General features: G+C 43.3%; 1 protein-coding gene across 1 annotated transcript in view; it reads left to right on the top strand.

The window, feature by feature from the left end:
• Window positions 1-13,259, top strand: part of ZNF236 (zinc finger protein 236) — a 78,656-nt gene that overhangs the window by 58,140 nt on the left and 7,257 nt on the right. Inside the window, exons 27-30 of the mRNA XM_066561046.1 lie at window positions 350-502; window positions 6,008-6,198; window positions 7,845-7,976; window positions 9,222-9,419. Of these exons, the coding sequence (XP_066417143.1) occupies window positions 350-502; window positions 6,008-6,198; window positions 7,845-7,976; window positions 9,222-9,419 (674 nt within the window). The remainder of the gene's footprint in view (window positions 1-349; window positions 503-6,007; window positions 6,199-7,844; window positions 7,977-9,221; window positions 9,420-13,259) is intronic.

Here is a 13,259-nt window from a genome sequence, read left to right as displayed (position 1 = left end):
TTGTTTGCCTTGAGAACACTTAAGATTCACTCACTGTTTTATTCATAACCTCAGTTAACAGCTGGATTTTTATAGATTGATCAAGTTGGTGCTTTAAATCTAGAGAAGTAAGATCCATATTTGTCTAAATATTACTAATCTCAGATGTTTCTGTACATGTTAGCATCTGGATTTGCATAATCACATCTGTATTAAAAACTTGCCAAACCGCTGCATAAAAATCTGTATGGAAGTTAATTATGTGTTTTGGTTGTATTTTCTACTTTTATTATTTTATGATCTATTGCAAGAACAGTAGCAGAATAATGCTGAGACGATTCTAGTTACAGTAGGACTTATTTCTATTCAGGCCAAGATCTTATTCAGCATAATTCTGGAAGCACTGATCTGAACACTGGCTTAAGGCTGACGGCACCAACCATCAGCAGTCAGACTACAGGTGCTACATTAACTATAAGCAATGACCAGCTTCTTTCTCAGGGCCCTTCACTAAATGCTCCAGGTACGCATACAACGTTTTTTCTAATTGAAAATAATACTTAGTTTAAAAAGTAAATACTAGAATTAATGGAATAATCTTGCATGTCATGATTCAGGAACTTTGAGTGTTTTGTGTGTTTTCTCACAAGCTTTAAATTGTTATGTCAGTTTATGTCGTGGTGAGGGAAACTTGGACGCTCAATATGAGTGTTTAGCAAGCTTCATTTATTGAAGACTTGCTAAACACTTGCTAAACATCAGACTTTTATGCACAACAAGTAATAAGCTCATACATATTCTGCAAGCTAAGCAATCTATTGGCTATTCTACAATATCAGCTCTTCCTCATACCTTAGGGGTTACATCTTTCTTTTCTCATGTCTCTCACTACTTCTTATTGTACCACAGCTATGCTCAAGGAGACGGTGTTTTGCAGGTGCAGGGACCCAGATTAGCTGCATCCTCCCGATTCTTGGTCCAAAACGTGGCCCTTGTCACATAGCCATTCTTCCACAATTCCCCTGTTTTCTTTTTGCACAAGCAATGTTTGATTAAATGCAGCAGATATCATCCTTTGCACCATATTTTGTAAGCATATGCAAAAGCAAGGCAAAACTAATACTACCAACAAAGCTATAATTCCTACTATTATGCCAGCCTTAACAATAGAGCATAGCCATGATCCCAGGCCTAAAGATTTGAGCTATCCATCAATACCAAAGCCCGATTCTACCTGTAGGTTTCTGGTTAACCTCCGCAACTCAGAGAGCTGGGAGTGGATGGACTGCGAATGGTCAGAAAGGTTCATGCAACACATGCCTTCAAATTCTTCACAACCATGGCCTTGTGCAAGCAACAGAAAATCAATTGCAGCTCTATTTTGAAGCGTTGCATGGCGAATAGAATCAACATCAAGCAAAAGGCTAGAAAGTGCCATAGAAGTGGCATTGGTTTGCTTCACAAGCCAGCCTCCCAACTTACTTAGGGTGGCATGGGTGCCTGCTGCTGCCACCCCTGGAGCCAGAAAGCTACCGACTGAGCTATCCGGGCTGCAGGGCTCCCATACTATGCATCTGATCATTGACGGCACATAGATCACGCAGGAGCCGATATTTGCCAGATTTCTTTTTGATCACAAAAATAGGAGTATTCCAAGGACTAACAGATAACCGGAGATGTCCTTGGTCAAACTGCTCCTGGACCAGCTTGTGTGCCTGAATGAGACTTTCCCCTTTTAAAGGCCATTGCTCAACCCACACCGGGTCCTCTGTTTTCCATTGGAGTGGGATCAGGAAAGTCCATGGAATGGCCGTCCCTATAAAGGGAGATCTGTGGCAAGGACCATTCCCAACTGTGCCAACACATCGCGGCCCAGCAAGGTGTGGACACCCTCAGGGAGCAGTATTACAGAAACTGTACAGGTGATAGTCTTTCCCTCTATAAAAATTTTCAGCAGAGGGGATTTCTGTGCAAGCGTGAGTCCTCCTACTCCTGCGACTGGGGCATTTGCCGCATGGGTGGCCCACTGGGGTGGCCATTTCTGCGTCCCTATGATGTTGACGTCTGCACCGGTGTCTAGGAGCGCAACCAGGGTGATGGTTTGACCCTGATACGGGACGTCAATATGTTTTTTAGGACGATGCTTTAAGTCCACTCTTAACAATGCCATTGTTCCTGTGGAACCAAAACTACCTTCACCACGTCGCTGCTTGCCAAGTGGTACAGTCCTTCTGGTTAATTGAGGCAAGGGGATTAATTGAGCAATTCATGATCCGGCTGGAATAAACAATGGTGGGAATAGTGTTTGTGCTGTTATTTGGATTTCACCTGTATAATCAGCATCAATTCGTCCAACAAGAATAGTAAGTCCTGACATGCTGGCAGACGAGCGTCCAATCAACAAAGCTCCCATGGTTTGTCCGCCAGCTGTAACAGGGCCCTTAATCCCCGTTGGGATACGCTGTGGTTTGCAGTCCATTAAGATGCAGTCTATTGAGGTTGCCAGGTCCAAACCGAGGCTTCCACTGGTTGCGGGGCAGAGGCAGGAGGTGCTTGTGCTGGGAAGGCGCTTGGGCTCTGGGCCGCCACTTGTGTTGGAGCGGGGCGACCCCTCCCGCTGGGCTTCCCGTTTCCCAAGACATGCCGTCAGGCTGACTCATTGTGTGTGTCGGACTTGCAGCACCGGCACCACACAGCTCCCATTGTACAATCCCGTCGCATATGGCCAGCAGTTCCGCAGCGGAAGCATCGGAATTGTGATGGTCCTTTTCTTTGAAGCCAATTTACCAACGCTTGCAAGGGGGCAAGGGCAGCCAACACCTGACTCTGCGTCCCCTGCGCCTGCTCCCTGAAACTACTTCCCAAATCTCTTACTGCTTCCGCTAACATAGCCTGCGGCCCCACTGGCACCTGAACCATTTGTTCTAAAGCCTCCTCAACAGTCCAGGTACCAGGGAGTGTGACAAGTATACTCCTAGTGGTGGGATTGCAATTCTGTAGGGCACATTGCTTTAGTAGTGCTCCGTGCATCTATTCAGGGACCCCTGCTGTCTGAATAGCATTCACTAACAACCCAAATGGCTCTTCTCTTCCTTGTTTAATTCCCATGTATGAGGGAATACCCCCTGGGTATTTCACCCTATCGAGCCCCACCCGGGCTAATCTCATAGCCTCCCTCACCTTCTTGGGCCCGATTAGTGTTTGCGCCTCCATCCTTAGGTATGCCCCTATCCCCATAAGTTCCTCTAAAGTAACTCCATTTAGCGGACCTCCTGGCTGTCTCAGGGTAGCCACAGACTCTTGGCACGCAGCCTGCCAGTGAGCATTAAACAACAACTGTTGATGCTGGGTAAGCACTAGCCTCATGAGGCCTTTAATATCCAATGGCAACAGTATGTATCCTCCCCACAAATAATTGAGCATCTGACGAGTTGGTTCTCTGTGGATGCCACACTCACTTACAGTGGCATGGAGCTGTGCCAGCCATTTCCAGTCTAAGGTAGTGATAGTTGCTTGCAAGCCTCCGGCAGGATTTGGTGCATAAACCACCGGACAAGCCACCTCAAGCAAGGCATCAGCAGCCACTCGGTCGCCTGCAACTATTGCCTCTCCTGTACTCTCTCGCCATGCCTTACGCCTTTCATTAGCAATTTGCCCTGCCTCGGGCTCAAGCATTTCCTTTGTTCTTTCCCTGCCGTCCTCTCCAGCCAGAGGGGGGGGCAATCCCTCGCTGCCAGCAGAGGTGCAGAAGGAGCAGCTTGGGCAGCTGGCGCAAAGGCTGTCCCCGCCGGCAGATACACCGTGGCAGTTGCTGGGGGCAGAGGATAAGAGGATGTAGACGCTGAGGCCCTGCTATTCTCACTAGGAACAGGCATTCCCAATCGGGCAGAGGCTGCCTGAGCAGCCTTCTGCTCTGCCTGGTACTGTTTTAGTGCATTAGCAACTATCCGCCAAGTTTTAGAGAACTTTTTTGCAGTTTTACACTCATCTGACACAGCTTCCCACAACTTATCCCCAAACCTACGCCACTCTAACTCCTCAAAGAGCTGATTGGGATCTGCAAAAGCACCCTTTTGCAACTCCAGATGCAAGCAGTCCCGGGAGTTCTTTTCCCAGGTCGATACCCTGTAATCCCTGCTTCTGTAAAAAGCATTTAAAAAGGTCATAGGCTGCTTGTCTCTCCATTACCTTCTAATTTAGTAGTCAGCACTGTTGCAGCCCTTGCAAGACATTGGTGGCGCTTAGTCGGCCGAGACCCTTCTCTAAGGTCGCTTGGGGCATGGAGCCCGCTCTTTCGCCAGCCGAGACCCTTCTCTAAGGTCACTCGGGGACGCGGAGCCCGCTCTTTAGCCGGCCGAGACCCTTCTCTAAGGTTGCTTGGGGCATGGAGCCCGCTCTTTAGCCGGCCGAGACCTTTCTCTAAGGTCGCTTGGGGCATGGAGCCCGCTCTTTAGCCGGCCGAGACCTTTCTCTAAGGTCGCTCGGGGACGTGGAGCCCGCTCTTTCGCCAGCCGAGACCTTTCTCTAAGGTCGCTCGGGGACGCGGAGCCCGCTCTTTCGCCAGCCGAGACCCTTCTCTAAGGTCGCTTGGGGCATGGAGCCTGCTCTTTCGCCAGCCGAGACCCTTCTCTAAGGTCGCTTGGGGCATGGAGCCTGCTCTTTCGCCAGCCGAGACCCTTCTCTAAGGTCGCTCGGGGACGCGGAGCCCGCTCTTTAGCCGGCCGAGACCCTTATCTAAGGTCACTCGGGGACGCAGAGCCCGCTCTTTCACCAGCCGAGACCCTTCTCTAAGGTCGCTTGGGGCATGGAGCCTGCTCTTTCGCCAGCCGAGACCCTTCTCTAAGGTCGCTCGGGGCATGGCTCTTTCGCCAGCCGAGACCCTTCTCTAAGGTCGCTCGGGGCATGGAGCCTGCTCTTTCGCCAGCCGAGACCCTTCTCTAAGGTCGCTCGGGGCATGGCTCTTTCGCCAGCCGAGACCCTTCTCTAAGGTCACTCGGGGACGCGGAGCCCGCTCTTTCACCAGCCGAGACCCTTCTCTAAGGTCGCTCGGGGCATGGAGCCCGCTCTTTCACCAGCCGAGACCCTTCTCTAAGGTCGCTCGGGGACGCGGAGCCCGCTCTTTCACCTCCTGTGCTGTGTCGGGACCGACACAGAATACTGCACCGGACCGTGGCTCGCAGGTTCAAGCCCTCTGTAGGGTCCCTGTTCGGGCGCCATATGTCGCGGTGAGGGAAACTTGGACGCTCAATATGAGTGTTTAGCAAGCTTTGTTTATTGAAGAGAGCATCAGACTTTTATGCACAACAAATAATAAGCTCATACATATTCTGCAAGCTAAGCAATCTATTGGCTATTCTACAACATCAGCTCTTCCTCATACCTTAGGGGTTACATCTTTCTTTTCTCATGTCTCACACCACTTCTTATTGTACCACAGCTATGCTCAAGGACACGGTGTTTTGCAGGTGCAGGGACCCAGATTAGCTGCATCCTCCCGATTCTTGGTCCAAAACGTGGCCCTTGTCACATAGCCATTCTTCCACAAGTTTAAATTTGCTTTATTCCACACAATAGTAGAAAAATGAAAACAAGAAGACATGTCTTAAATTAGTACTTTGAGGCAGTTACAGGACTACTGAAGAACTATATCTCTAAACTGGAGGATGACAAAATCTGGTGCCTTCACTGCAGAAGTGCTAAAATACCAAATTTGCTCTAATACTCAAATTTTGAGATTTTAAGTATATTTATGAATTTCTACCTATATATGTTTGTATATGCACGTGACCACCTGTGAGTGCAATACTGTGTTCATGAAGCTACACTTAAATGTAATTTTTCTAATTTTATCATCTGACTGACAACTTTAGGTTCTTGACTAGCAGTTTAACTGATTTTGTTGATTCCACAATAGAAAATCCCAGCAATGGGAAACAGAAATTACTAGGTTCACTTAAAATAAATTTGTAGTTTAGTGTTCATATATGTAACAGATTTATTTTTTTTTAACATTTTGCATCTGTTCTAGAACTTAATACAACGGGGGGAACAAACCTTCCTCCAGCAACACCCATATCTCAGTCTGCAGTTTCTGCACAGAATTTGGTGATGTCTTCATCAGGAGTTGGAGGAGACGGAAGTGTCACTTTGACTCTTGCTGACACTCAGGGAATGTTGTCAGGTGGTCTTGATGCAGTTACACTTAATATCACTTCGCAGGTAAGGTGCTTTTCTGAACTGACAGATAAATTTGTGTTTCTGTCATACAGAACATAATTTCTTTTGCTTAGAAAATAATTTTGTCCTGTAAATACATCATATTTGATATCTTAGTTAATTTTCCTTCTCCCTGCCAACCGTGTGAGTTTGGCATCTAGAAAAATGAACTGTTGGAACAGAAGTGCCAATAGATTTTGCAAAGTTGTTTGTTTTTTAAATTAACAGATAGATTCTACTGTTTCAAACATGGTTTGAGATCAGTTTTTGGTGTTAGACCAAATACTTTATTATCACTATTCAGTAATATAGCTTAGTACTCCTAATATATTATTTCATTTGGTAAATTTTTCTTTTCCTACTTGTGAATGGGAGAGTTGAACAGCAGTAATGGGAGAGTTGAACAGCAGTTGTGACAGTTCTTTTCACAGCAAGTAACAGGACAGAATTTAATTGGCTATCTATAATAACAGGTGGCATTATAAGAAATCTTCTAAAAATGGTGCTGTATGCACTGTCATCTCTCTAGTAACCTTACTATTAGTTTCATTTATAGCTTAACTTAAGAATTTTGTGGTGTCATCAAGAGCCAAAGGCACATTTGGCAAATAGAATCTACAGAGTGGGGAGATAAAAAATAATATTGAAAGACTACAAAGTGAAAAGGTTTTCAATGTATGGTTGACATTTCAGTGTAGATTTTACATCTGAAAACTTGAGCTGTTTCTTCTATTTTCTTGGCTTAACTAGGTTTAGATTGATTTTTATTTACTTTTTGACCTGAGTTAGTGTGTAAATGTATACAAATTAAATACTATTTATCTTGTATGTGCTGTGATTAAAACTGGTGAAGCAAAGTTGTATGCTTTCCTCTGCAGTTTTGCTCCAGGGAAGGGAAGAAAAGATTTCTTAAATAATTCGTATGATATGTTTGTGATTTCTGGTTTCACAGAATAACAAAGCAGAACATGGTTTCATTTCAAGCTTTGTAATTATTTCAGTGATAACATTTGGCAGTGTTGGTGTTTATGAATAAGATCCCATGCCTACTGTTAAGGCAAACATAAATAAAATTGAAACAGTGAAGAATAATAATAGCTGTGCAAACACAGTTTATGTTGCAAGAAATCATGGTGAATAGATAGGTAGTATGTAAAAGAACTGTGTTTCCTGTTGAAGTCATTAAAAGTAGTGTAGAAGTAGAAGTAGTAAGATATTAGTAATCATATACCCTAAGTAGTGATTTTGTATCATGATTTCACGGTGTTTGGAAGTATGCTTAATCAAGAGGTTTGAATAAAGATACTGCAGGAAGGCCATGCAGGAGAGCAGAATACAGGAGTTAAAGAAAGGCAATGGAAGGCTAAAACATTCAGCATTTCATGCAAGGCTGGTAAAAATTGATCAGAACTGAATCTAGTCTTACAAACTTCCAGCTTTGTTACCCTTAAATGATTAGATATCAATGTAAAGGAGAAAAGGAAGGAAAACAGTTGCATTTGCTCAGATAGGGTTCTGAAATGTTTCTTTCTAAAGGAAAAAGAAAAGTACTGTTTAAATAGGAAAACTTACATTGCTTCAGTCAGCTGTTTAAATGCAGATTTTTAAGTATAGTTACTCTTCTATTTTTTTGCTCCCCTCTCTGACAGGGTCAGCAGTTCCCTGCTATACTCACAGATTCCAGTATTGCTAGCCAAAGCGCATCAGGATCACAGCAAGTAATACTGGTGAGCCATACACCCCATTCAGCACCTGCAAACTCTGATGAAATAACATATCAGGTAGATACTATACATTTCTGTATCTTTTGTGGTAAAGGACTTCTATTTAATCAAAATACTGTAACAATGTCTTTTTAACTTGAATCATGAAGCCTGATGTCATTCCCAAACGAGTTTTGGGAAGAGGTTCTCTGTAACTTCCTAATCACACAGATACTGTTTTAAGTTTTGAATTAAAAACCACTTTCATATATATGTACATGCACACAAGAAAGAAATGTAATTTATAATGTGGTTCTTTCTCCAAATCACATAATCATGTGCTCAACACAGACTGCTCCAAAAATTTCCAAGTAAGTTGGTATTTATAAAATAAAAATAAATAAATTTTGGAGATGTGGGGAAAAATAGCACCCATTGGTACACTTTTTCCATTCTCTTTCTGAATCCAAGTTGTTTCAGTGATGGTGCAACATAAAGTCTTTGCAACTTCTTATGCCTTTGAATCACAATAGAAACTCTTACATAAGTAATACAGTTTTGGTATTCGAAAAAGTGGTTCAGACTTCTTTTCTTGAAGGCAGAATGAATGTTTTCCACCAGCCTGGCTGGGCAAGCTCTAATATAGGAGAAATGAGAGAGGAGGATTGTGACTTGATTTGTTGCTTTCTATGTTACTGTATTTAGGATTCCTCTGTATGTATAAAGTTGAATTTGGTATTAAAAAAGAATTTGGTATTAAATTATCTGCAGAAAGTAGTTTTTCCAGGCAGTTCTCACTAATTAAAACAATAATGCATCACACCACCATGCAAGTCTATCAATTTTTAGTTGTGTTTCAGTACTTCTGGAGGTAGACCTTTACTTCCTTATGAAAATAGAATCCCCAGTCAAGAAGTTAAATAAATAGAAAATATTCTTCTCCTCTACAGAATCAGAGATAACTTTTTTCCTGTCTGGAATGCTTTTGGCTTTGAATTTTATTTGGTAGCAGATTGAGGATCATCTGGGTTGTTCAGGAGCATAAAACTGAATGTAGACAAGTACGAATCCACACTCACACGCATTCTATTTATGATGTATTAAGTCAATTTGATTGTAGTTATTAATGTTGTTTTCTTAAAATACATGTGTCATTATTTAGAGCAATGAAATAGAAGTTCATGTTTACATATAACTGACTTCTTTTGTGTCTTCTAAGTTGCTTGCAGATGCTCTCCAAAAATTTTGAGGTAGATTTTAAAAATAAACCAATGTGGATGTGCTTATGAAATTACCTGATAGTGTATTTGTAAATTGTTACAGGTGACAGAAGTTACCCCTAATGTGAGTAAAAGCAGTCAAACAGAAAAAGAAACTCGTGGGCACCAGTGTTTTGAGTGTAGCCAAACCTTTTATTCCATCACCATGCTGACACACCACTGCAAAGAGGTTCATGGCAAGGAGCGAATACATGTTTGCCAGATCTGCAATAAGGCCTTTAAGAGGGCAACACATCTCAAGGTATTTGGTAATAACAGTTGATAGTTCTCTAAACTCCTTTTGTTTTGGACTTTCTGTGATATTAACAAAAGGTACCTATTAGCCCTTTGTCTTTGCTTTCCCTTTACAGTGTCAGAGGTGTGCATCTGAGAGAGGGAATCTAAGTGATAATGTATGCACAGATAGAGAACTCTCTTCTGGAGCATGGAGAGGATTTTAATGCATATGTTGACTACAGAATGAAAATGTTAATGCCTGTCATGCAAGTAGTAGTGTCAGGAAAATATTTCGCTTATTTTATTTGCATATGAATATCATCAATGCTAATCCTGATTTCCAGATAATCTTTTGCTATCTCAGGAAGTTACCTGCTTTACAGTCTTACCATTTCATTTGTAGATGCTCTGTCATGTGAGTACAAGTGATAGAGGGAGCATTTATTTTAAAATGTCTTTATATTATTGCTCTTGTCTAGTGATATTTTCTCTGTTTTCTCTAGATTATGAACAACCTAGTACTTCCAAGTATTTTAAAAAAATTAGTGATGTATCTAAGTTCTTAACTGTATTATAGAATGTTCTTGTTAGGAATGTTAGGAATATTGGGCTGTACTAGACTAGTGCTTTGTTCAGGCCAGTATCTTACCTCTGGGAGATACTTAATGGAAGTAATTTGAAGAGCTTTAAGAAAGGAGTAAACATATAAGTTGCCCAGAATCTTACCAGCTTCCCAGAATTTATAGCAAGAAATTTTTGGAGCCAAAGGCAATGTATTTATATTTATTTATATTTATATTATCTTTTAGGACACCTCTTCAATAGATTTCATTTCACTTTGATATAATATTTTAATGAAATATACTCTCTTGGTGAAGTTCACCCTCTTGGAGTGATCAAGTCTGTCAACTAGACTATTGGAAACTATCATAAAATGTATTGTTGTGAAACTCTTAACCTCTGAATTAGAAGAAATTTTCCAGGAAAAAAACCCAAAGGAGTCTTGATACTTGTTTTCCTTAAGTAATGATAACAAACTCCAAAAATCAGTCTCTCTTCAGTTTGTTTTCTTAAAACTGGGCCCATGTTAAAGATATGACAAGATAACTTCTTACCCTAGTATGTCCCTTGGATTATTATCCATAACTGATTTTTCAGGAAGGCAGCGATTGAAGTTGCAATAAGAAGTTCAGGGGCAGTCACAAGAGACTTGAGGGCCTTGGGACAACTTGTTAAGGGATCAGAAGCACAAGTAATCTTCTCCTCTGTCCTTCCAGTTGCAGGGTGTGGTGTAGGAAGAGCTGGCAGATCAGTAGCTGTCTCTTGAGACTGCAGAATTTAGGGGTTTTTGACCATGGATTGGTCTACACAACAGCAGGCCTGCTGCAGATGGGCTACACTTGTCTCAAAGGGGGAAAAAGATCTTTGCTGAGGAGTTAGCAGGGCTCGTTGAGAGAGATCATCTGAACTAGGTTTGTAGGGAGGTAGGGATAAAACCAGACTTGCTGGAGATGAGCTTGAGGGCAGCACACCAGTGTTTGAGGGTTCATGTGCCAGTGAGACCCTTCAAGCTCCACCCTACTGTGCTGAGGACACTGGAGCACGTTTGAAATGTCCCAGTGCTGGTGCATGCAGCACTGTAGTCATCTCAGTGGAGGTAGGGGAAATAGTCAGTGACCTGCTGCACCACTTCAACATGCACAATTTGTCTATAGCACCGGATGGAATCCACCCAAGGGTACCAAGGGGCCTTTCAGAAGAGCTTGCCAAACCACTTTTACGATGAGCAGTGCTGGCTAACCAGGGAGGTCCCAGTTGACTGGATCTTAGCACCTGTGATGCCCATCTACAAGGGCTGGAAATAGGATCTGGGAAACTACAGGCCTTTCAGCCTGATCTCAGTGTCAGGAAAGGTTATGGAGCAGCTCATCTTGTGTGCCACCATGTGGCACATGCAGGACAGCCAGGAGATCAGGCACAATCAATGAGGGTTTATGAAAAGCAGGTCCTGCTCGAGTAACATGATTTTCTGTGACAAAGTGACTTGCTCATGGAGGAGGGAAGGGCTGTGGATGTTGTCTACCTGGACTTCAGCAAAGCCTTTGACACTGCTTCCCACAGCATTCTTCTGGAGAAACTCACCTCCATGGCTTGGACGGGCTCACTGTTTGCTGGGAAAAAATTGGCTGTATGTCCAGGCTCAGAGTGATGGTGAATGGAGTTACATCCAGCTGATGGCTGGTCACCAGTGGTGTTCTCCAGGGCTCAGTACTGGGGCTGGTTCTGTTTAATATCTTTATCAATGATCTGGACAAGAGGATTGAGTGCACTCTCAGTCATTTTGCAGACAACACTGAGCTAGCCAGGAGTGTTGATCTGCTGGAGGGCAGGAAGGTTCTGCAGAGGGATCTGGACAGGCTGGATCAATGGGTTGGGGCCATTTTGTGAGGTTCAACAAGGCCAAGTGTCGGGTCCTGCTCTTGGGTCATGAAAAACCCCAGGCAGCACTACAGGCTGGGGGCAGAGTGGCTGGAAAGCTGCTGGTGGAAAAGGACCTGGGAGTGCTGAGTGACAGCGGCTGAACGAGAGCCAGAGTGTGCCCAGGTGGCCAAGGAGGCCAATGGGTTCCTGGCCTGTGTGGGGAATAGTGTGGCCAGCAGGAGCAGGGCAGTGGCTGTCCCTCTTTACTCTGTGCTGGCAAGGCTGCACCTCAAATCCTATGTTAGTTTTGAGCTCTCAGTTCAAGAAGGACATTGAGGTTCTGGAGTGTGTCCAGAGAAAGGCAGCAGAGCTGGTGAAAGGGGTGGAGCACAACTCTTAGGAGGAGCAGTTGAGGGAAGCTGGCGTTGTTTAGCCTGGAGAAAAGGAGCCCGGGGGTCACTTAACACTCTCTCCAAGAAGAGTTTAGCCAGGTGGGGGTTGGCCTTTACTGGATAATGAGCAATAGGACAAGAGATAATTACTTCAGTTATGTTAGGAGAGATTTAGATTGGATATTAGGGAAAATTTCTTCATTGAAAGGCTTGTCAGGCACTGGCACAGCCTGTAAAAGGAAGTTGTTGAGTCACCAACTCTGAAGGTATTTAGAAGATGTGTAGATGTGGCACTATGGACAGTGTCTTAGCAGACATGGTTTAGTGGTAGACTTGTCAGTGCTGGTTAACAGTTGGCTTTGATCTTAAAGGTCTTAAAGGACAATTTCATTTACCACTGGACCATCAGGTACTAAAACAAATTCCACCCCTCATCAGACTCTTTATCAAGGTGTTAATAGCAGCTTCAGTTGTGAGCAGCCTATAATAGCAAATTCAAAGATAAATGTTGGGGTTTGGCTTAGGATTTTGGGAAGAGTTCAGTGATCTGTTACTCGTGGTCTTCATTTTATACTGGTGGAATTCTGGAGATCACCAGAAACTTTAAGGGCACTACCAAACTTCAGGCTTTTCAGAAAAATCCAGTAAGAGGTAAGGGTATCAGTGTTTAGATCCCAGTACTTAACTGTAGGTGTTTTTTCCAAAGATGTCAGTAGCAGCATTTTCATAATTATACACAAGAAAATGCTCTTTAGAGATCATTTTCAGAAACACCTCCACCCCCCACCCCCAATGTTAAGGCTTTTCAGTTAAGTGACTCAGACTCCCCTTCTGATGTGGGTTACTGTCCTGTTTTACAGCTTCAGAGAGGAGAACCTTAAGACATGCACAGTGACTAAACTGTCCAGTTTTATATGAATATGTAGTGGAAGTATCTGGAAGTTGACTGTTGATAGTAAATAAGGCACAGACATGATTCCAAGTTAAAAGGAAAAAGGCCTTATCATCTTATTAAAACAGTGGAATGAAACAAACTTTTTATTGCCACACTT

Source organism: Molothrus aeneus, chromosome 1 (genome assembly GCF_037042795.1).
Source record: "Molothrus aeneus isolate 106 chromosome 1, BPBGC_Maene_1.0, whole genome shotgun sequence".
Taxonomy (NCBI): domain Eukaryota; kingdom Metazoa; phylum Chordata; class Aves; order Passeriformes; family Icteridae; genus Molothrus; species Molothrus aeneus.
Note: the sequence above shows the minus strand (reverse complement) of the source record. Positions and strands in the feature narration are given on the sequence as shown.